The sequence below is a fragment of the Leopardus geoffroyi genome, chromosome E2 (genome assembly GCF_018350155.1).
Source record: "Leopardus geoffroyi isolate Oge1 chromosome E2, O.geoffroyi_Oge1_pat1.0, whole genome shotgun sequence".
Classification (NCBI taxonomy): domain Eukaryota; kingdom Metazoa; phylum Chordata; class Mammalia; order Carnivora; family Felidae; genus Leopardus; species Leopardus geoffroyi.
The window spans coordinates 13,562,639-13,584,823 of record NC_059335.1 but is presented as its reverse complement, the minus strand read 5'-3'; the positions used below and the strand labels follow the sequence as shown (position 1 = coordinate 13,584,823).

The 22,185-nt window shown below is 58.8% G+C and overlaps 2 protein-coding genes and 2 long non-coding RNA genes across 6 annotated transcripts in view; 1 reads left to right on the top strand and 3 right to left on the bottom strand.

Moving 5' to 3' along the window:
• The first annotated feature begins 169 nt into the window (after positions 1–169).
• On the top strand, positions 170–18,685 carry BCKDHA (branched chain keto acid dehydrogenase E1 subunit alpha). Of its 2 annotated transcripts, XM_045442238.1 has the most exons (9): positions 170–310; positions 7,982–8,164; positions 8,271–8,357; positions 12,078–12,186; positions 14,718–14,879; positions 16,502–16,708; positions 16,896–17,037; positions 17,243–17,414; positions 18,146–18,685. In XM_045442238.1, the coding sequence occupies exons 1-9, from the start codon at positions 203–205 to the stop codon at positions 18,314–18,316; spliced, it is 1,341 nt and encodes a 446-aa protein (XP_045298194.1). In that variant the 5' UTR covers positions 170–202; the 3' UTR covers positions 18,317–18,685. The 2 variants fall into 2 exon arrangements, with proteins under 2 accessions (XP_045298194.1, XP_045298193.1); XM_045442237.1 differs by having other exon boundaries at positions 174–310; positions 7,982–8,357; positions 14,641–14,879.
• The window catches only part of LOC123578907, a 28,398-nt gene continuing 9,264 nt past the window's right edge, over positions 3,052–22,185 (bottom strand). Inside the window, exons 2-4 of the long non-coding RNA XR_006702559.1 lie at positions 15,106–15,111; positions 12,865–12,870; positions 3,052–3,066 (exon numbers count right to left, since the gene is read on the bottom strand). This is a non-coding gene — a long non-coding RNA (uncharacterized LOC123578907). The remainder of the gene's footprint in view (positions 3,067–12,864; positions 12,871–15,105; positions 15,112–22,185) is intronic.
• LOC123578903 lies at positions 8,887–11,274 on the bottom strand. The gene is made up of 3 exons (XR_006702554.1): positions 11,162–11,274; positions 10,388–10,496; positions 8,887–9,129 (listed from the first exon to the last, which is right to left on the bottom strand). It is a non-coding gene; the product is annotated as an uncharacterized LOC123578903 (long non-coding RNA).
• On the bottom strand, positions 19,045–21,849 carry B3GNT8 (UDP-GlcNAc:betaGal beta-1,3-N-acetylglucosaminyltransferase 8). Of its 2 annotated transcripts, none has more exons than XM_045442239.1 (2): positions 20,864–21,849; positions 19,045–20,485 (listed from the first exon to the last, which is right to left on the bottom strand). In XM_045442239.1, exon 2 carries the CDS (start codon positions 20,451–20,453, stop codon positions 19,260–19,262), a length of 1,194 nt encoding a protein of 397 aa, XP_045298195.1. In that variant the 5' UTR covers positions 20,454–20,485; positions 20,864–21,849; the 3' UTR covers positions 19,045–19,259. The 2 variants fall into 2 exon arrangements, with proteins under 2 accessions (XP_045298195.1, XP_045298196.1); XM_045442240.1 differs by having other exon boundaries at positions 20,857–20,973.

The window sequence follows — 22,185 nt, the reverse complement described above, 5'->3', positions numbered from 1 at the left end:
AGAAAAAACTAAGATGAGGCTATAAGAGTACTTTTGGCAAGCTAGATTGTTTTGTCCACTCATACCCGTGTCCAAGAGGCCGAAGAACTAGTAGGTTGTGGCTTCTTGGGAGGATGGGGCTAACATTTGAATCAGGTTCATAAAGGGGCAGCCTCAGTCTAGGAGGGGAGAGGGGCGGATCGCTGAGGAGTTGTTAGCGAAGATGGCGGTGGCGGCTGCTGCGGCGAAGCTCCGGGGCTCAGGTCGAGGCTTGGGCCAGGCTGGCGTCCTGCTCCTGCGGCGGCTTGGTGCTCGGGGGCTGGCTAGATATGTGAGTTCCCGGGGCACTGGGAGCTTTCCCCAAGTGAGAGTAGGGATGTCAACGCCGATTTTAGGGTGTCAGGTCTGTGCAGGGAGCGAAGGAAGGGCTGTCACAGAGTGGAAAAGGTCTGGAACTACTCGGAGAGGACACTCAGGAACAACTTACTCAGGAGAGGAAAGGCGAGGCAGCTCCATTGTGGGCCCCGAGGAAGGGAGACAACTTGGAGAGAGGGAGTGGGTTCCTCATTAGTTGCCACCCATCCCCACCGGAGGCCGCTTGGAGGGGCACGGGAGGAAGGCGAGACGTTTCTTCGCAGGCATTAGAGAGTGAAACTGCCCGAGGAAGACACTTTCTTCTCGGTAAGGATCCCCCCTCCCCCTTCCAAAAGGAGGAAAGAGATCAGGTCCCCCAGCGCGGGCTTTTATAGTACTCATTTCCCTGCTCCTTTACTACTGTTCTGATTTTAGAATGAATTGCGTAACAAAGTCTTTTGATCCTGTGTCCTTGATCTAATGCCAGAACAGGAACCTTGTCCGTTTTTGTCACTCAACACAGGAGACCAGGCGATCAATAAAATTTTGCCGGATTAACGAAGGGAGAAGAGGAGGGAGAGAGGTCCAGACAGGGCACCCCCTTGCCCAACTGAGTGGCAGTTGAGAAATGCCTCAATTCTTTTCAAAAGGGTTAGAATCCCTTTGGGTTGATGCTGCTGACAGTAAGTTCACACAGCAGAGATCTAGCTGGGAGCCCGTTTAGAGGGAGAGAGGCATTGGGCTGCGGAAGAGCCATGAACTAAAATTTCACAGATAGGAGAGTAATGTTTCAGAAAGTGAGTTCATATTCCTAGTCACAGCTTTCCAGCTGTGTGGTCTTGGGCAAAGGACTGCTCCTCTGGATCTCTCCAAGGGGATGCATTTCCCCCTTTCTAAAGTGCTAACAGTGACCACCTCATAGGGTTGTAGTAAAAATCAAATGTGTCAAGTGCTAAGACCTGGACCTGGTATTTGATAAGGGCAATAGCAATGTTGGTCACTGTGGAAAGTGAGGGTGGAGGGAAGGGACAGAAACTGACCTTGGCGACCAGGAGAAGAAAGGAGGTGACCTTGGCAGGACCTGGGTTGGTGAGGGCCCTTGGAGGGAAATCTATCAAGATCTTGTGGGGTTGGGTCTGACCCCCTGATCCCTAATCCTTTAGGAAAGGAAGATAAAATCTGTGGGAAGACCCTTCAGGTAGGAGGAGGGTGAAGAGGATGGGCCAGGGGTGAGGGGAGGGGACATAGACTGGAAATGGAGTCACTTGAAGCAGGTAATTCTGAAAGGGCTGCTGGAGCAGGCTGGGGGTGGGGCAGCCTCCTGCCTTTGGGCTATTCTTTGTGGCCTTTTTTTTTTTTTTTTTTTTCCTGAGCAGTCAGATCTGCAGGGCTGATCTCAGTCCAAATAGTCCATTGGCTGGCAGTGTGGAGGACTGGGGCAGAAAGTAGGGAAAGGTCATTTATGGCTGATTAAATCTTCTTCCTTCCAGGCTCAGTCTCCCTGCTACCTTTCTCTCTTGACTCCCCTTCTTTATTTTGTGGGGGTATAATAGGATGGGGGATTTTTTTGGAGCAGCTCTTTCAGAGTACCTACTTTTTTTTTTTTAAGTTTATTTTCATTTTGAGAGAGAGAGTGGGAGCAGGAGAGGGGAAGAGAGGGAGAGAGAGAACCCCAGACAGGCTCCCATACCGTCAGTGTGGAGCCTGATGCGGGGCTCGAACCCACAAACCGTGATATCATGACCTGAGCGGAAGCCAAGAGTCGGACGCTTTTAGAGTTCCTGTTTGTTCTCCCCCACTTTTATTTCTCCCACTTGCTTTTTTTTTCTTCCTAAGAATAAAAAGGAGCCTTTTTTTTTTTTTTTTTTAATTTTTTTTTTTTTCAACGTTTATTTATTTTTGGGACAGAGAGAGACAGAGCATGAACGGGGGAGGGGCAGAGAGAGAGGGAGACACAGAATCGGAAACAGGCTCCAGGCTCTGAGCCATCAGCCCAGAGCCTGACGCGGGGCTCGAACTCACGGACCGCGAGATCGTGACCTGGCTGAAGTCGGACGCTTAACCGACTGCGCCACCCAGGCGCCCCAAAAAAGGAGCCTTTTTTGAGTGGAGGGAAGGAGTAGGAGCATTTAGTTAAGGAAAATTGTAGACCCGGAGCTGTCCACTAGAACGTTTTGCGATGATGACCGTGTTCTAGATCTGTGCTGTCCAGTACAGTAGCTGCTGACTACACATGGCTACTGAGCACTCAGAATGTGGTTAGTATGGCTCAGGAACTGAAGTTTTCATTTAATTTTCATCAGTCTAAATAGCCACACGTTGGCTGGTGGCTGCCATCTTGGGTGGTGCAGTCTTTTCGGATCAAGGCAGATCCCAGGGATAGTGGTTTGGGGGAAGGTTGAAAGGCTGTGTTGTAGTGGATGGATGGGTCGTGGGGCAGGCTGGGTTGGGAGAAAGGCTGGGGCTGCCTGACTTCCATCTCTGCCTTCTTGCCTCTCCTTTCACCATGTTCTTGACTGAACACCCCGTTGCTCGGGAGGTATCTGCCTGATTCTCCCTCCCTTCCCCCTGCAGTTGATAGCCGGTGTTTTAGTGCTCAGGGGAAAGAGGAGAGAGGCAACTTAATTGTCAGGGAGTCCTGAGTTGGTTTCTCAGCCACCACCCCAAGAAGCAAGTGGGACCCTGTCCAAGTCATTTCACTTCTCTGAGCATAGCAAGTGGGGTGACTGGAGTCTCTACTCTTGGAAGTCAGGGGGCACCTCGAGCTCAGTCTGTGTGAATTGTCAGGGATGTTGTCTCTCTGACCCCGCTGTCCGGGGGCAGCCTGTTGGGGACTCCAGTGCTCTAGTGCCCTGTGCAATGTCTCCAAGTGGCGGTGCCCAGTGTGTGTTGAGGCGTGAATGGAGATGGTCATTACTGGTCTTCTAACCGTATGGGTCCATCTCCCTCTTGGCTGGTGTCTTGAGCTCTCCCCCCCCACCCCCTGGATTCTTTTTTCACATCAGGAAGCCCTTTGTGGTTTACACTACCAAACTCACACCGTTATTATACGTAATACAGTCACATGCCAAGGTATTGGTAGTTTTCTCCTGGCATGAGTGGGGAAACTGAGGCTCACGGGGTGAGGTCTGAACTTGGAGTTCAGGACTCTAAAGCCCCGTTTCTCCTCACAGTACCAGGCTGCCAGGAGAAGCGATTGGGCTTCGGTTTAAGTCTTGCAGTATCCTGCTCCATCTGGTCTTGGCACGTGTCCCCAGCTTCTGCCTGGGGCCCTTGGGTCTGGTGACATGCTGGTGTGGAGGCGCCAGCCTCAGCCCCCCGTGCCCTTCCCTCCCTGTGCCTCAGCCCCACTGGCCCTTTTTCCCTCCTGTGGATGAGCTCCTTCCACCTGAAGGCCTTTGTAGGACTATGGTCCTTTGATGTCGGCTGACAGGCCACTTCCTCGGAGAAGCTTTCCTGGCCCCAACACCAGTGTCCATCTGTAAAATGGGGCAGCGGCAGTACCTCCCTCAGAGAGATGGGAAGGTGAAAGGAAGTGGTTCCTAGGAAGCAGTTACCACATTTCCCAAGCACTCAGTAAGGTCTCGGGAAATGGGGGCTGTAATTTTTCTCCAGGGACAGTAAATCTGGTATGGTCAGGAAAGGATGGCCTCCCTGCTGCTAAAGCCCTTGGGTTTGGGGGGGGCCCTGGCTACCCTCGATACAGAGGACTCAGTTAACCGGCACCATCCACAAAACCTTCCACAGGTGGACCCCACCTTTCTCTCCAGCCTCCTCAGGCAGCTGTAGTCAGGCTGGCTGGCTTCGCATGCTGACATCACCCCTCACGATCTCCCTGCCCTCAGACGAGTCACTGAACCCCCCTGAGCCTCAGGGCCACCCCTGTTGTACTGAGGTGAGACAATAGTGCCTGCCTCACCGGGTGGTGCGGAGAGCATACAGGCACCAGGAAGTGTTTTGTGTGGCCCCGACTTAGCTGTTGTTACTAACGAGTTACTGTTATTAACGTGCTGCAGCCTTACTGGTCCCCAGGGTCCCACACTGCCAGGCTCTCCCCTCTTGCCTCAGCCTTGGTAGTTCCCGGGGGCTGACGCCTTCCTCCCCCTAGCCTCTGCCTGGCTCACCCCTGCTGGTCCAGCAGGTTGGCGTGACTCCCCTTCTCCAGAAAGCTTTTCCTCATGTGCCCTCTGATGCCGGTAGCAAAAGTTCCCCCCTAGAGCCATAGCGGGTGCTCTGTACCCACGTCACCCCAGACCTGTGGTAGTAATTCTTGTCATTTCCACAAGGGGACGCAGGTTCAGGGAGCCAAGGTGACGCCGCCGGAAAGGGAGAGAGGCCCTCATGCTACCCTGCCGTGTGGCTGACCACCAGTCTGTCCTGCCCCCAGTTGTCACCTGTGTGTTCCGTGTTGTCACCCATCTCACTCTCTCATCTCCAGCCTGTACAGGGCCCCGCGTGGACTATTTGGTAGCTACCTGCTGGACAATAGCGATCATCAGATATGCTTGTTAGCTGCTCGTAATTGCTGAGTGTTCGTTATGTGCTGGGCACTGGGCTGAACACTCCGCGCACATTGACTCGTTTAATCCTCCTGGTGACCCTTGAGATAGTTACTCATCCCACTGTTCATGGAGGAGGAAACAGGCTCAGGGAGCTTTAGGTACACAGCCAGGAGGCAGCAGTCTACTCCGCTGGGAGTCTTAACCTTAGCCTTGGTGCCAGAGGGAGTGGCTCCATGGGGGCACCCCAGTACCTGCAGGGCAGACCGGACCACCCAGAGCTGGCCTGTTTCCAGTGTGGTGGGAGGGGATGTGGCAGCAAGGCTTGGTAGCCTCTGCCATTGTCAGTTACTGGCCACAGGCACAAACCCACCCCCTGCCCCCGCCAAAATCTGAGGAAAAAGTAGGTGGAGTCACATCCTTCCTCTGGCGTTTTACCACCCCTCCCATGGATTGCATTTCCTTGTGGCTGGCCTCTCACCCAGTCAGCTCGGTAACCCTGGGGTAGGTACTCCAGCATCTCCTCGGGCCCAGGAAGGAAGGTCCCCCTCCCCCAAGCCCGCAAGGCCCCAGTCCAGAGCGGGGGTGCGCCGGGGTGCCCTGATGGCGGCTCTCCAGCCTCTGGAGGCAGGCAGAGTCCTGTCCTAACAGCCCAGTCTGTTCTCAGCCTGTAACCCTGTCCTCTGCCCCCTGTGGGCCCCTCACCTAAAGCCCTCCTCCTCCGTGGTCTGTCTGCTGCTATGGTCCTGTTCGCGGTGCTGCCCATCCTTCGCTCCAGCTCTTCCCAAAGTGCCGGCCACTTTGTGTTCCCCGTTTCCTACCTGTCAGATTTGGGTTTTTTCCCTTTCTACCAAGCTCATAATGTGTCCCAGGCCTGTGCTGAGCCCTTTGTGTGTCTCATCTCAGGAACTTTTCACAACAGCCCCATGCAGCCTTCTTACAGATGAGGAAGCTCGCAGGGACAGTGTGTTTTGCGTAGAGCCACTGGGCAAGCTAAGATACCGGCACCCAGGTCGGTCAGCCTCCAAAGCCCGTGAACTTAACCGCTCATTCATCCGTCCCTTCAATAATGGCCTGTTGAGTGCCTGCTGTGTAAACCAACCCAGACACGCTCCCCGCCCTCCGGGAGTTTGTGATTTGTGTGGGAGGCAGACAGTTGATCCTCTGGGTGGACGGAGAGGTCCGGCCGTGGGTGCTCAGCAGGGGGACACCCGGGCTGCAAGCGCTCAGCTGCTTCCCCTGCGAGCGGAGGGGAAGTCTGCCATGCTGTTGGCAGGCCTGGACCTGCCCTGCCGTTGAGAGTGTAATTTCCTCTATTTCCTCACAACCATAAATGCAGATAAATGCACTGGTGCTCACGCTCCCCCGCTGGATCCTTGGATGCTTCTCCGCAATTAGAGGAGGAGGAGTGGGGGACACACTTGGGTGCACACGTGTGAGATCCAGCGCATGGCAAACTGGGTCATTCTTGTCTGGCTCCTCTTGGAGGTGAAGCCACAATCGCTAGCGGTCACGGGAAGTGAGCTGTAGATGGTGGAAACCGGGTCAGCTGTGGCTGTTGGGTTAGGAGCGTGGCTTGGGGGTCTGAATGCCTGCCCCGCCTGGGATGGAAGCCCAGTCTTGACTTACCCACTTTTAGCTCTGGTGCAGGTGATTTTACCTCCTTCAGTATCTCCGCTTCCTCAGTCCTCAAGGGCCACGGCAGAGCGTCTCTGCCTCAGACATGCGCTGAGGGCTCAGTGAGATTGTGGGCACAGAGCTCAGCTGGCAGCCCGCAGGTGCTTGATAAAGGGGAGCAGCACCAAGACGAGAGACCAGTTCATGGCTGCCCAGCTCCAGAGCTGAGAAGTGGGGTGGGCTCTCACCCTGCAGTGCCTGAGGCTTCTCATGGCCTTTTCCAGGCCCTTCCCAGCCCGCTGAGGAGGTGGTACGCCCCCCACCAGCCACTCTGAACTCCTTCTAGGTTCCGCAAGCGACACGCAAGTGACAGGCCATCCCTCACGTCCTGCCTTTTGCGTGTTCTGTGCCCCCGGCCTCTGGTGCTCTTGCCCTGACTCCTAGCTGTCCTCCAGCTCTCCTGCTTTCATGCTGCTTCCTCAGAGAAGCCTGGCTCCTTTCCATTCTGCCGCACTCAAGGCTTCTCCTGGGCGAATACGACTCAGCCTCAGCTGTACTTGTTCACAGCTGTCTTCCCTGCTGGGCAGCAGTGACAGATGTCTGACTTCTCTAAGGTCCCCCAAACCTAGCACAGGGCTTGGAACAAAGCAGGTGCTCAAATATTTGTTGAATGAGTCAGTCTGGGCCTGGAGGGTGGGGGTTAGGACTGGAATGGAGAGGCCACTGAAGCATGGAAGTTGGCAGGCGGCGGGGGTGGGGAGACATTCTAGTAAAGAGCCAAGTGTAGTCATGTGGCGGTCGAAGTGATAATCCATACTTGTCTGAGTGTTTGCTGTACGACTTACAAGTATGCAAGTACTGTTTCATGTGCATGATCTCACCTGAGCCTCACGACATGTCTGTGAGGTCGCCTCCCTTTTACAGATGGGAAGGGAGAGAGGTGCAAAAGGGAAGTCGCTTTCCTGTGGTCACCCAGCAAAGGGTTTGAACCCAGGCAGGCTGACACTTCAGAGCTCACAGACTTACTCAATTCTGGGTGGCTGCCTGCTTGTACAGGGTCAGCGAAGAGCCTGTCTGGCTGATTCAAGGGTGCTGGGGGAGGGTGTGCCTGCGATGCCTGCGATGGCGGTGGGAGATTGAGAGAGGGTATATCTGTCCAGTCTGGGGAGGCCTTGAATGCCAGGGTGAAACGTCTGGGCCTCTGATGTAACAGCTGCCAGTTCTTGATCTGCCTGCTACTTTATTGGACCATTTAGTGTTTACAACTACCCTGTGGGTTAGATGTTATTTTCGCCCCAGTTTTACAGATGAGGAACTGAGACATAAAGAAGTTCTAGTAACTTGCCCAAGGTCATACATCGAGAAAGTGGCAGAGCTGGGATCTGTACCCTGTGCATCAGGCCCCAGGGTCCTCTGGGGCCTGCCCATACTGCCTGCCTCTATGAGGTTGAGCCAGGGGAACCTCTGCTGCTCCTGACATGGGTCTCCCCACCCTCACCCTCACCCTCACCCTCACCCTCCTCTCTCCCCAGCACCCCCAGAGGCAGGAGCAGCAGCACTTTCCATCCCTGGATGACAAGCCCCAGTTCCCTGGGGCCTCGGCGGAGTTTGTAGACAAGCTAGAATTCATCCAGCCCAATGTCATCTCTGGGATCCCCGTCTATCGTGTCATGGACCGGCAGGGCCAGATCATCAACCCCAGCGAGGATCCCCACGTGAGAGGCCCCCTCCTTCCCACCCTGTGCCTCCCACACCCAGGCCCCTTGTCCATCTCCTCTCTGGTCCCACCTGGCCTACATCTGTCTGTGCCTCCACCTGCAGCTGCCCCAGGAGACGGTGCTCAAGTTCTACAAGAGCATGACTCTGCTCAACACCATGGACCGCATCCTCTACGAGTCCCAGCGGCAGGTGCGTGGAGACAGGCTGGGGAGGGAGGCTTGGAATTACCTGAGGTCGCCCTGCCTGTGTTCGGGCCAGAAGATAACTCCCAAGGAGGAGAGGGTAGAATGGAGATCCTTTGTCTTGGAGTCCTTAAAGTTGTTGGGGTTCTCTCTTGGTGTTCTGGAGGGAGAGTGTGGGAAGGGTGCTGCCCACGGGCAGAAGGATGGACCAGATCACTAAAAATACCTCCTGTGCACCTGGCTGGTGGCCTGGCTGTGCCAAGAGAGTACCTGATGGGCCTTCCCCTTGGGAGCTCACAGCCCTGAGAAACAGGGTGACCCTCTGTGCTTCCTGGTTTGCCTGTGTCAGATGTGCCGTGAGCCTCAGCAGTGTTTGTGTCAGTGGGCAGAGACCCAATCAAAGCAGTGTTAACAAAGAGGCAATTTATTGACTCAAATAATTTCCAAGTTCAGAAGGTCTGGTTTCAGGCACAGCTGGATCCAGGGGCCTCGATGTTCTCAGACCCATTTCTTTTCTCCCAGTGTCTTTTCTACTCTCTTTCACCCTGGCTTCCTTCATTATTAGGCAGCAGTCGTTTCTGAAGGTTTAGGCTTGAGGAGAAGTGGCAGAGAAGGGATCAGGGGGTGGGCTCTGGAGCAGGACTGTGCAACCAACGTCTTCATCTGTCACTCTGTGGCTCTGCGGCCCTGGGAAAGTTGCTTAATCTGTCAGGTCTTCAGTTTTCTCGTCTGTACTTCATGCCATTGGCTTAAGGATTGACAGTGGCACATGTGATGGCCTTAAAAAGAGTGAAACTGACGTTCAGCCAGCACTCAGTAAATATTAGCTTTATCGCATATCATAATCCTGTTTATCATAACCCTGTCAGCCTCACAATGATTATCCTCTCTGCTGAGCAGTGGAAAGAGAGTGTCTGCTCCCTAATGTCCCAGCAAAAGTCCAGGGCCAATGCTCACTGTCCGGGCTTTGGTCACAGACCCTGCCTTCAACCAGTCCCCAGCCAGGAGGACCATGCTCTCATCCCCAGGAACCAAGTGAAGAGAGCAGTGGAATCCATCCTTCCCAGGGCTCTGGGGTTCCTGTTGGAAAGGGGGAGAAGAATGGTGGGTGGTGGGCCTTTGTGCTGGGTCAAGGGTAGGGGTGGGCTTGAGAGCCTGCATTTATGTTAAGCCCCCAGGCCATCCCCCTGTGGACTAAAGCATAAGGCCCACTGTTCTGTAGGACAGGACCGAGCAGACTCTCCCACTCTCCCACTCACAGGGCACTGGGTATGGGTTCTCCAAGGCAGAGTAGTAAGTACCTTTGCCCTGAAACCTGCCCGGAAACTTCCCTGGGCTCCCCCAGCCCACAGGGTCAGGTCTGGCCCTTCCTGTTCCACTGTGGCCTCGCTCCCTCTCTGCTCCCCTCTCCACAGCCTTACCGCCGGGCCAGGCCATCCCTCCCCTGCCTCAACGTGCCTGGGTCCCTTCATGCCTGTGTGGGCTACATAAACAGGGGCTTTGGAATCCAGTGGATGTGGGTCCAATCAGAGGTGTGACTTTGGGCAGGAGATTTTTCTTGTCTTTGCCTTAGTTTCTTCAGTACATTAAAAAGGGGGGATGGCGAGGTTGGGGCTATCAATCCTCACTTCTGTGAGGCCCAGCGCATAAAGCCCCTTGGCCATTGACTGCCACAGAGAAGGCCTCAGTAAGATCAACTCATCCGTCAAGGCTCAGCTTGTGCTAGCTAGGCTTCCGTTGAGCTGTAAGTACCAGACCTCCCCATGCCCCTCCCACCCCAGTCCCAACAAAAACAAATGCAGTAGTTTAAACAGATTGCTAGGTTTTCCATCTTGCATCAAAGAAGTCTAAAAATAGGTGGTCTGGGGCTGGTATGGTGGCACCATGATGTCACTGGATACCCAGCTTTGGCTTCTAGGGCCCTTCATGATCCAAGTAGCCACTGGAGCTCCCTCCATCCCACCTTGTTCTAGGCAGGAAGTGGAAGGAAAGTGACAGGTCAGACGTGGCGTATCTCAGCTGTCTTCCCATACCCACCTTTCTGGAACTTTGCAGGCAGCCCCACCCAGTAGCATCTGACACTGCATAGGTGGCTCTCAGCTGCAAGGAGGCCACACTGTGGTCTCTTCATCTGGGCGGTTGCTGCCTGTGGAATGAGATCTCTGTTAACAAACAGGAAGAGGGATAGGATACTGGGTAGGCAACCAGCGACCTCTGCCACTCACCAGGCCCTGTTTTCCTGGATGGGAGGGTGCGCAGGCTCCTCCCCACACCACCCTTGACAGCCCTCCCAGGCCTTCAGCACCCAGCATCTGCCCACTTGGCTCTGGGAGGCCCATTAACTTTTAATTGGCTCCCCACTTAGAAGAAAGCACTAGCACTATTCATCTATTCTCCCGCCATGACAGGAAGCCAGGCCTGCAGAACGCATGAGGACTGGGCGGTGGCCATCCCTCGCGTCCCGGCACGAGCTCTTTCACTTAACACGTGGTCCTGGGGAGCTCAGTTCTGTCTGTGTGCCAGGGGTGCCCCAGATCGCCAGCCAGACTCTACCTCGTAGCCCCAGATCTACTTGGCTTCCTGCCTGGGATGTCCCACACCAAATTCAGCCTGTCCAGACATGACCTCGGCATCTTCCTCCCTCAGGCCATTTCTCAGTGGAGGTTGCCGCCACCCACCATTTGCCCAAACCAGAGACCTGCATCTCTCCCTGCTCCTTTCTCTCCACCCCGCCATCACTTTCTCCTGTCTCATTTACCCTAGAAATCCATTCTGCTGCTCAGCACTGTGTCAGGAAGCCAGACTTCCTACCTTTCTGCTCTCCCATCGTGGGCGAGTTGGCTTTCATTCTGCACTTACTGCCTCATTTTCGCAAGACGGCTGCCACAGGTCTGGCCTCATGGCCATGTGCAGGGCGGGAAGAAGGCCTGGCTCTAGCTCCCGTGGGCCCTTTTGTCGAGAAAGCAAAAGCAGACTTCTCCTTAAGTCTCTGGCTAGATCTGTGTCCCGTGGCCACCTCTGTAGGGGAGATTGGGAACCTGGCTTTTCCAGGCTCTAGGGTTGGGGGGCCCAGGAGAAAGGAGCCGGCCAGGGCATCGGTGTGGCCAGCCTGTAGGGTCTGTCGCTCCCTGGCACTCTGACTCTGCTTCTTAAGGCTCGCCCAGCAGCTCCTCTGCCTGCCCCCTGCCCCTCCCGGGCCACCGCCCCCTCTGGCCTGGCTGGCTGCACTCCGTCCTGTCTCCACCATCCGTTTTCCACATGGCAGCCAGAGAGACCTTTCTAAAATGTTGCTCCCTTGAGAAGAACCGTGGGTACAGTTCTCAGGGTAAAGTCCAGGATGCGGATCATTCACTATGGTCCTGGGCACTGCCTCTCCCTGTTGGTCTGTCCCCACCCCTCCCACTTTCTGCCCCAGCCATTCTGGCCTCATGGCCTTTACTGTTCCCTCTGCCTGGAAACCTCACCTTTGCTCGGCTCAGGCATTTGACCCTGAGGCCCCTCTGTGGTGAGCCAGACAACCGGCTTGGCCTCCTATCGCATGGCCCTGTTGCTCTGGCTTCAAGCAGTCTGGCAGTCCCTCCAGGAAGACAGGAACTCTGACCTGTCCTGGCCCAGGAAGTGTGTGGTGATTAATGAAGTCTCCAGAAGTTGGTCAGTTATCTGGATGGTTCCTTGTCATTGCCCAGCATAACTGAGCCCGGGCCTCCGGGCCCTCCTGCACCCCCAGGGCCGGATCTCCTTCTACATGACCAACTATGGCGAGGAGGGGACACATGTGGGGAGTGCGGCAGCGCTGGACAGCACGGACCTGGTGTTTGGCCAGTACCGGGAGGCAGGTATGTCTGCCCTGCGGAGCAGATGCTGGGGCCCTGGGTCTGGGGTCCCCATGGAGGCGAGTCAGGCCCAGTCCCTCCCGGTGGGAAGGCGAGGCCCACGTTAGCTGCCCTGTGTGCTCTTCCAGGAGCAGCGTGATGCCAGGGAGGTCTAAGGAGCTGGAGGAAGAGCTTTCTGAGCAGGAATGAGCCAAGCCAGGGGCAGGAGTTTGTGGGGCTGTCTGGAGTCCAGGCAGTGTTGTAGTGAAGAGCCCGTGCTCCCGACCGCTCCGTGCTCTGCTGGTTACCAGCTAGCAGATTTGGGGCAAGTTGCTTCTCTTCTGGGAGCCTCCATTTTCTGGTCTCCAAGGCGGAGTTAATGACGGTACTGCCACCCCTGCCCTGAGGGATACAAGCAGTGTGCAGTGAGGGCGGCCTGGCTACAGGTGGACATGCACAGGGACCCCTGTCCACAGCACGGGACTCTCTTGGCCTCTCCAGGCTCTGTGTCCTTCAGGGAGCAGAGCAGAGGGGAGGGCCTGGAAGTGCCAGCCAGGAGCTGGCGCCCTTCTGAGCGAGTGAGTGACAGGACGGAAGGAGCGGAGAGATGAGGTTGTGAAGCACCCTCACGGGGTGAGGCCCCTGAGGAAGGTCCCGCCTGGACAGCGGCAGGGGGTGCGTGCTCAGTGGGGAGGGAGCCACACAGACCTGCACCCGGTCCTGCCTCTCTCAGTCCCCACCTGGAGGTGGGGAGAACGAGGATGCTCACAACAATAGCTGACACTCACTGGGGTCTTAAAGGCCAAGGTGCTGTTCCACGTGCGGGAAGCAGTGGAGGCTCGACCTCATTTCACCTGCCCCGACCCCACTGCAGGAAGGAGTCCCCCGGCAGCCGTGTTTCCTGTCTGTGCCAGGGCGTAGGAAGCCGAAGAGGCTGAGTCCCCGTGCCCAGGCCACACGCCTCCTGAGGAGGGGAGCAGGGGTCTCCCGGAGTCAGCCCTCGCTCCTCCGCCCCGGCGCTGCCCCCCGTGGTGCTGTCCACGCAGGGCTGTCTGGTATAAACCAAGGGTGCGTGTGGTGTGCGGACCGTGGCACTGGGCTCATAAAAAGGATCTTAGAGGCGGCACGTGTCGGTCTAGCGCAGTAACTGCCACTGGACCTGGGGTTTCCTGGTGCGGAACCACCTGGGCCCAGGAATGTGGATTCGCACTTCCCGCCGGCTCCTGCCCCAGACCGCGCGTGCTCCCGGGGTGGACTGTGGACCCTGGACCACGCTGTGGGGAAGCCCCCCGCCACACACAGCCCCCTTTTTCTGCTTCAGCAGAGCACCTCCTCTTTGATCTGTTTTAGGTACAGCGTGGCCACACTGGGTGTGAATTTGTGTTGTGTGACAGAATCCCACATCCAGTTATGTGAAAGGTGAAGGCTGAAGTCTTCCCAAATACCCTCACCCCAACTCTCATTTTGGGGGGCGTACTTGCAGAGCTGGTTGTCCGGGCCACACTCACCGTGTCTCGACGGTGGCTCCCCGTTAGCAGATAAACAGACAAGCCCCCTGGCGCCCTTCCTCAGGCTCCGTGCTGAAGTGTGAGCCGTGTGCCATACTGGCGCTCCAGCCCGCCGGTTATGGGAGTTCTGCCTACCTCAGTGTCCTCATCTGTAAATGGGGAGAATAATCCCACTTCCCTCGGAGGGTTGTCGGGAGGATCGATCAAGTTAATGCCTGAAAAGTGCTCCGAATAAAGGCACTTGGCCCCAAATATTCACGTGGCAGTTATTTGGGGAAGGTGTGCTTAACGCTGCACAAAATGTGACTCCCATGGTATGTGATCCCCAGTAAGTTGTCAGACGAAGAAAGGGTTCTGCAGTAAAGAAAAAGATTCGGAAATGCATGTACCACCTCTACTCTGTAATGCTCAGGTTCTGGGTGCTTCCAGGGAGGTCCTTGATCCCCAGGGCTGCCCCTCAGGTGTGGGTGTGACAATCATTCCCCTTTTCAGGCGCCAGAGTGGGTCGTTGCTCATCCCAGGGCCATCTCCACCCGCTCCTGTCCTCTGAGTTAGCAGTCAAGGCCCCCTTCACCCAGAGCGGTTCCGTTTGGTGGTGAGGTTTTGTTGGAAGAAAGGATTTTACAGCCATAAACATGTTTGAGTATTGGCTCTTTAGTTCAGAAGTTGTGACCTAGTGTGACAAATAGTATTATTTGGTTCGTATGACAATTTATCAAGTAATTTTATTAGTTGAAACATAAAAATCAGGTAGTTTCTCCTTAAAAAAAAAAAAAAAACGTAAGCCAGATTTTGCCTTCTTTTGAAGAGCTGGGCCATCTGGCTTCCCTGAGCAGTAGTCAGATGGTCAGAACAGTGGCCTCCCTTTTGGGACAGGCCTGTGCTTTTTTGTCCGCTCACCTGCCTGGTCCCCATGAGCATTCGACTCTGCCTCCCCTGCTTGAATCCATTTCCCTGACTGTCTTTATAGGGAGCAGGAGACCGGGCAGGAAGGGCCGGTCTGCCCCCCACCCCGCCTGCAGGCTCACACGGCCTCCTCCTCGCCAGGTGTGCTAATGTACCGGGACTACCCCCTGGAGCTGTTCATGGCCCAGTGCTATGGCAACGCGAGCGACCTGGGCAAGGGGCGCCAGATGCCCGTGCACTATGGCTGCAAGGAGCGCCACTTCGTCACCATCTCCTCTCCGCTGGCCACGCAGATCCCGCAGGGTGAGGACTTGGCCCGGGCCTGGTACGCACAGACCAGCGTCGGACCCCTGTGCAAGCCCCAGCCCTTCTGCAGCCCTTGTGGGCGGCCTTCCGGTTGGTGCTGGGGTCGAAGCGCTGGTCCGGGCTGCAGACTTTCCAGATACTCTTCATCTGGTTGTCTTCAGAGGAGGGCTCCCGTTTGGCAGGTTTGAGCTGGCATGGCCACCACCCTCTTGATTCCCCAAACGTGTGCCTGTCCCGTTTGTCCGCTCAGCAACAAACAACACGGTGTGACTGAGTGGGCACCAGCTTCCTGCCAAAGCATCATCTGGCAGGTAGCGAGAAGAGCAGGGACTCCCGAGTGGGGATCTGTGGCGCCAGAGCTGGGTTCTTGACCCCAGCCCTGCTCTGCCTCACTCCTCCGAGCCTGACTCTCCTGAAGCTTACTCTGGAGGCCCATGGTGCCTAGAGTGATCCGAGTTGCTTTTGTCAAAGGTGACAGCTGAGAAGCAGACCCCTCAGGGGCCAGGCCTGCACCCACACAGCACAGAGACCATGGGACCCAGCCTCGCTCCCTGCCCTCTGGACCCTACAGTCTGGCCGAGGGCCAGGCTAGGCCGCGGCTCTCTGCTCCGAGGTGGCCAAGATACACGCGTTGGTGTGTCAGTGGGGCTTAGCAGTGGGCTGGTTGGCAGACCCGTCCAGATGTGTTGGCTCCTGGTGCTCTGTGTGAGGAGCGCGAGTGGGAAGTGGGCAGAGTGGCTCTGTGAGAGGAGGTGGCGCGTTCCCTCCAGGTGGGCAGGGTTTCCGTAAGGCTGGGCCCTGGCCCTTACCTTCCATTTGAGTACTGTTAAGCCGCCCAGCGGCCACACGTAGGAAGTCTCTGCTACGTGGGCACCATTCTAGGCACAGTGAGCCAGAGACAGAAACCTCAGTCCCGCTGGGGCTGACACCAGGGTAGAGGAAAGGAGACAAACAGTAAGCACGAAGGAGTAGCACGAGAAGTGCATCGGGTGAGGAGTCCCGCAGGGACAACTAAAGCCAGAGGGAGTAGGTGTGAGGGAGGAAGGCCTGGGTTGCATCAGAGGTGACATTTCAGCACAGACTGCGGTGGGGGTAGGGGGAAGGGAGCCATGTGGGATCTTGAGGCAAGTGCCTGCTGGACGGCCTGCTTGCTCGCAGGGCAGGTGTAAGAGAGGTCTGGAGGGGCTGGGGACCTGCGGGGAGGGTGCAGATCTAGGGGAATCTGGGCCTTTGACTTTTGCCTGGAGCGGAAGGGGAGCCGCAGGGGGCAGGGCGAGAGAGAGTCTCTGGGGTGGAATGTCAGCCTGGTTCACATTTTAACTGACCTCTGGCTGCCCCAGAAGAGCAGGTGGGAGCCAGCGGTGGGGTGGGGGCGCCAGTGAGGAGGCTGCCGGGAGGCTGCAAGAGGTGACTGGGTGGGCATTCTGCCCTGAACAGGTGGGAAGGGGTCAGATTCTAGCTGTGTTTTGAAGGGGGCAGTGGTGTGGGTAATGGCACATCTAGGAGTCAGAGAGGAGGCCGCCCAAGTGGAAGGACAGGGCGGCCATCGGCTGAGAGGCCAGAGCCTGGTGGGGGGAGTGTGTGGCTCTGCCCCTGCTCAGCCCCCTCTCCCCCTGCAGCGGTGGGGGCGGCCTATGCGGCCAAGCGTGCCAACGCCAACAGAGTGGTCATCTGTTACTTCGGGGAGGGGGCGGCCAGCGAGGGGGATGCCCACGCCGGCTTCAACTTCGCCGCCACCCTCGAGTGCCCGGTCATCTTCTTCTGCCGGAACAACGGCTATGCCATCTCCACGCCCACCTCTGAGCAGTACCGCGGGGACGGCATCGGTATGGGCCTGTGAGCTGCGCCCCCACCTGCTCTCATGCTCCCCCCCCACCACCCAGTCCTTTCCCTGTGGAGTCTGGCACAAGGGTGGTCACAGGGACGCTGTTTTGCTTGCTCCCCTCTCCTTCCTCCCCCCTCCCCACTCTGTTCATCTGAACCCTGGGGCCTGACCTGCCTCTGTCCCTACAGCTGCTCGAGGCCCGGGCTACGGCATCATGTCCATCCGCGTGGACGGCAACGATGTGTTTGCCGTGTACAACGCCACCAAGGAGGCCCGGCGGCGGGCCGTGGCTGAGAACCAGCCCTTCCTCATTGAGGCCATGACCTACAGGTGCCTGCCTCCTGTCCTCCTCGCTGCCTTGACAGCATCTGCCCTGCACTGGTCACTGTCTCCAGAGCATGACCCCATCACCCACACTGGCTCCCCGTCCTTGCCTTTGTTCCGGTGCCGGCCCTTCTCCCCTAGTCCGCCCCCCTCCCTCCTGAACCCACACCAGGGGGCTTCAACCTGACCCTGGGCTCCCTCCCGCTGGCAGGATCGGGCACCACAGCACCAGTGACGACAGCTCGGCCTACCGCTCGGTGGACGAGGTCAATTACTGGGACAAGCAGGACCACCCCATCTCCCGGCTGCGGCACTACCTGCAGGGCCGAGGCTGGTGGGACGACGAGCAGGAGAAGGCCTGGAGAAAGCAGTCCCGCAAGAAGGTGGGGACCCCCCCTCTGTTGGAACCCAGGCCCCGGTGTGGGGGGCAGGGGGATGTTCTGGGGTGGTGCCTGGGTGAAGAACTCTGGAGGGATGGAGAGGCTGGGTTTGGGGGACATTGAACCGGGAGACTTGGGGACAGCTCCAGGGATGTCTCTAAGCGTGGCCTGTGGCGTCAGGCTGCCTGGGCACATGCGTTTCTGCTGTGTCCTTGGTATGATGCCTGCCCTCCACACCCTCCTATCTGAAGAGCGACACGGGGGTGTCGCTGTCAGAGGGTGATGAAGATTAGGTGACTTAATCCCTGTGCACTGTGAGCGTCCCACTCGGGTCCAAGTGCCGCCCTCCTCGGCCTGGGTGTCTGGGGCCAGGGCTGTGTGCCCAGTGGTAAGGGCAGACCCTGGCCCGGGCCCTGAGGACATTGTCGTGGCATCCCCCCTCTTCTCCATGCCTTGGTTCCCTCCCCTCTGAGCCGCCTACTGCCTGGCTCTGCCTGTGCCAAGAGGCTGAACCGATTCCTGTACCTCGTGCAGTGCCTGGTCTTGCCGGGGAGGGGAGGCCGGGGTTGGGGGATGTTGATCTGGCTGCTGGTTCTTAGCACTGTTGGGTCTTCATCTCCTCTGTCGTCCAGATGGGAAGGCAGCAGCTCAGGGGGGGTTGACCCCTCAATGGGGTCCCACAGGTCGGGGGTGGGGAGCCGGCTGCCTGTCTACTGTCCCACGTCCCTCCACAGGTGATGGAGGCCTTTGAGCAGGCGGAGCGGAAGCCGAAACCCAACCCCAACCTGCTCTTCTCTGACGTGTACCAGGAGATGCCGGCCCAGCTTCGCAAGCAGCAGGAGTCCCTGGCCCGGCACCTCCAGGCCTACGGCGAGCACTACCCCCTGGACCACTTCGAGAAGTGAGGCCCGCTTGCCCCAGCCCACCCCCACCCACCTCAACTCCCCTGAGGGGCAGCCCCATTCTGGGGGGTGCCCAGGGAGCTGCAGGATGCCACCCTGCTTCCCCAGCCAGCCCCCTCTGAAATACTGGGGCCAGGACTCCAGCCAACCATCTCCACTCCTCCAGGCTGTTACCCTGGGTGGGGGGGGGGGGGGCTCCGTCAGCCCCCTCCTCGCCTGTTACAGTGCCTTCTCCCAGGGGCTGGGCCAGGACGCCTCCAGGACTAGAAGTCCCTCTGGGTGGGCGTGGTGGGTCAGCCTGTGGAAGTCACTCCCTCAAAGTGAGAGGTGGTCAGCAGGTGGCCAATAAACTCTGTGTTTGGCTCTGTGCCACTGCTGGTCTGTTTCCTGGAGTTTGGGAGGTGGGAGGAGAGCCCAGCATGACTAGTTTGGGACCTTGTTTCTCCACTCTAAAGAAGGCCAGGCCGTTGAGATATCTACTTCCCCCGGAAACTTTAGCAAGCGGAGGGTCCGTATCCGCAGACAGGGTGGGGGTGGGGTCCTCCAGAGATGGTCTCTTGTTCTCCCCTAGATGGGACAAGACTGCCATTCAGCAAAGTGACCATGAGGCTGGCAGAGCTGGCCCTGCCCAGTAAGGGTGGGGAGGGGTCCAGTGTGAATGCCGGGGTGCAGCTGGGCTCTGCTCTGTCAACTACTCTGGGGCCCCACAGGCGCAAAGACCACTCCAGGCCTCAGAGTGGGGAGTGCGTGTTTTTCAAACACAAAAAGTAGACACAAACAGTCTGTTCCCTCCGGCTGCCCCGTCCCCTGGCCCGGGAGGACCTAGGAGGGGCTCAGGCAGTCACGGTTCTAGAATTCCTCCTTCACGCTGAGGCCCAGAAGGAGAGGCTGAGTGAGAGACAGGAGCCAGGTCTGTGCTGCCCTCCTCTCCTCAGCTCCGCCAGGCTCAGCACTGGAGCTGAGGCTCCTGCAGCTGTTTCCAGAGCCGAATGCTACCCTGGGGGCTGAGGGGCCGCAGCAGCAGCAGGTCCCGGAGAGCACAGGCTTCAGCAGTGCGGTCTGCTGGCCAGGCTGTGAGGAAGCCTTTGTGGTCCCTTGGTGCCAGGCCCAGGGCCCGGAAGCACAGGCCAGTGTAGACATCGTCGAAGGGGAAGGGGGCCACACGGGCCGCTGCCCGCAGCAGCCAGGGTGCCAGGCGCCCAGCAATGACATAGCCGCCGCCACTGGCATAGGCCGGGTATTCACCTTTAAAGAAGGATCTAGGCACGTAGAAGGGTCCTCTGGGCTTCCGCAGGGGTCTGGCCTGGGTAAAGACCTCACCCAGGTAGAGGCTTTGGGCCCATCTAGGGGGCAGGGCCCGCAGGTGGTCCAGAAGGGCCCGTGTGTGCACGAAGGCGTCATCCTGAGCCTGCAGGACGAAGCTCACGCCCGGGCAGTGTCGGTCCAGCCAGGCCAGCAGCAGCAAGTCTTTGAGCGTCCGATTGAAGGGGACGTCGAGGAAGTCCCAGAGTAGCAGGTCACTGTAGCGGCGACTCTCCCAGGCCACCAGGGAGCTTAGGTCAGGCCCCCTCTCACCCTCTGGTGACCCGAGCAGGAAGAGCAGCCGGACCCCAGGAACCGGACTGCCCCACGTCTCCCTCACGGCCTGTCGCTCTGCAAAGCGCCCTGGTTCCGACTTGATGGCCAACAGAAGGTAGGGGACGTCCGTACCTGAGCAGTTGGCCACTTGGCCGCCACCACTTCTAGGCAGCCACTGGGGGAAATTCCGGCAGGCCGCCGACAGCAAGAAGCGGCGGAGGTCCTTGGGGTAGGAGGCGAAGTCTGGGATCTCTGCAGCAGCGGCAGCCCCCCAAGCCCGGCAGCCCCCTGCCTCAGCGCTGTCCCCACTGGGCAGGGACCCCAGCCGCCACTGCTGCTGGTTCCAGTATGCGGAGAGCAGCGGGCTGGTCTGGCCCAGACGGGCAGAGAGGTTAGCCGGCAGGGTGGGCTCGGGGGTGGCTGGTGTGGGGCCCAGTGGGGTGCCCTGGGGTCCCCGGTAGGCCTTGCTTAGCCAAGACTCAGATGTCCACTCGATGTACACCTTGAGGCCCAGGAGCGTGAGCAGCGCTGACAGGCAGAGAAGGCACTTGGGGCAGCGCATGACCCAGCCCAGGGAAGGGGCGGCCGCGGGAGCTGCAGAGGAGCCACGGTTGCGTCCGGGGTCAGTCCCTGCCGGCCCCTGTGCCCGCTCCCCTCAGCCCCAGACCCCGAACCCGCCCCCACCTCTTCCCTATTTCTGACCTTGGAATCCAGTTCCCATTCGTTCTGACACCCTGCTCTTTCCCCTGAGCCCAGCCCTTTCCACTGACCTATTCTGCAGGCAGCAACCCCCCCCCCCCCCCCCCCCCCCCCCCCGCCCAACTGGGGGATTGGGGACTTGGCCTTTCCAGCCCCCTTGGTCCACTCATCAGGCGCCAGAATCACGGGGTCAGCCCTTCCACCTCCTGGAAAGCCAGCCTCCCTCACCCTAACATTCCCCACCCCAGGGAAGGGGAGCCAGCCACCTTTTACCTCTGGGTCCAGCTCCCGCCTGCGCCGGTCCGGGCCTCAGCTCAGGCCCTCCCTCGCTCCCTCCCTTCAGCTCTCGCCAACCTGCGGTGCAGCCGTCTGAGCCCAGCCCAGCCAGTCCGGAGAGGCGGGGAGGGAGGCCTCAGGGCCCCAGGGGCCGGGAGGGGCCGGGGCGGGGCCGAGGAGGAGGGGAAGGGAGGGCAGGAGGCCGACCTGAGGGATGGGGCTCTGGCGTGTTGGGGCTGGTTTTCTGGTGAGACAGCGGAAAAGTTCAGGGTGGCCAAAGACACAGATGGGGGACCTGGCGAGGCCAGGCAGGGAGAGCCGGGGGCCTGGGAGAGTCTGGGGGTAGGGGGTGAGGCTGAGGGCCAGGCCTGAGCTTGAGCTGGGTAGTGCCGAGATGGCCCAGGGACAGGCAAGAGTCCCAAAGTGGCAGAGCTGGGAGGGGAGGCGGGCGGCTGGCGCCCGGCCGCAGAGGCGGCGGGCCGTGCTGAGGGGATGGGCCGTCCGTGCCAGAGATGGGGTGTGTTGTGGCCACCGGAGTCGGGGTGGGGATGGGGAATGGGCCGGGTTGGTGGAGGAGGAGGGATGGGGGAGACCTCAGGGGCAGGCAGGGGAAGAGAAAGGAGAGATGGAGGGGGAGGCAAAGAGCAGAGGACTGCAAGGGGAGAGGCAGGGGAGGGACGTGGAGACCGGGAGTGAGGTACAGGGTAGCCAGGTGCCCCTGGCGGGAAGGGAGAGAGCAGAGGCAGATGGAGGACCCTGGGGTGGGACCAAGAAGAGGGCGCCTGCGGACAGCCAGAGCCCGGGGAGAGGTGGAGGAGGGAGCTAGGGAGGGGCAGGAGGGGACCTGATGGAAAGGGAAGGGGTGGGTGAAGGGGGAGTCAAGCTAGAGGCCAGTGGAGGGTGGGGTGAGGGCACCCGGGGCCCGGGTGCTCAGCTGCCCCGGTACCTCCTCCACCCCTTTGGTGCCTCGGGTCTGCCTCACGGGGGCGGGATCCATCCCTCCCCCATTCCCCACTCCAGCCCTACCCACAGCTGCACCCTGACTCCAGGAACACTCACATCCGGCCCCCCGGGACAGGAGAGGGTGTCTGCCTGTGTTTACGTCCCTGCCCTCCCGGGGCCTCTGCTGTTGGGGCTGCTGCAGCTGTCTGGGGAGGCGGGCAGACGAGGTCTCCTTAGCCCAGACCTCCTGGAACCTTGGGTGGCACCGAGGGCCCCTCTGAGCCCGGCCTGACCCCCTTCACTCCACCCTGGATTGGGAGGACCCTCTGATGTCTCCTCCTCGGGCACCCTGTCAGCAGCAGCGGATCTGTCCGGAG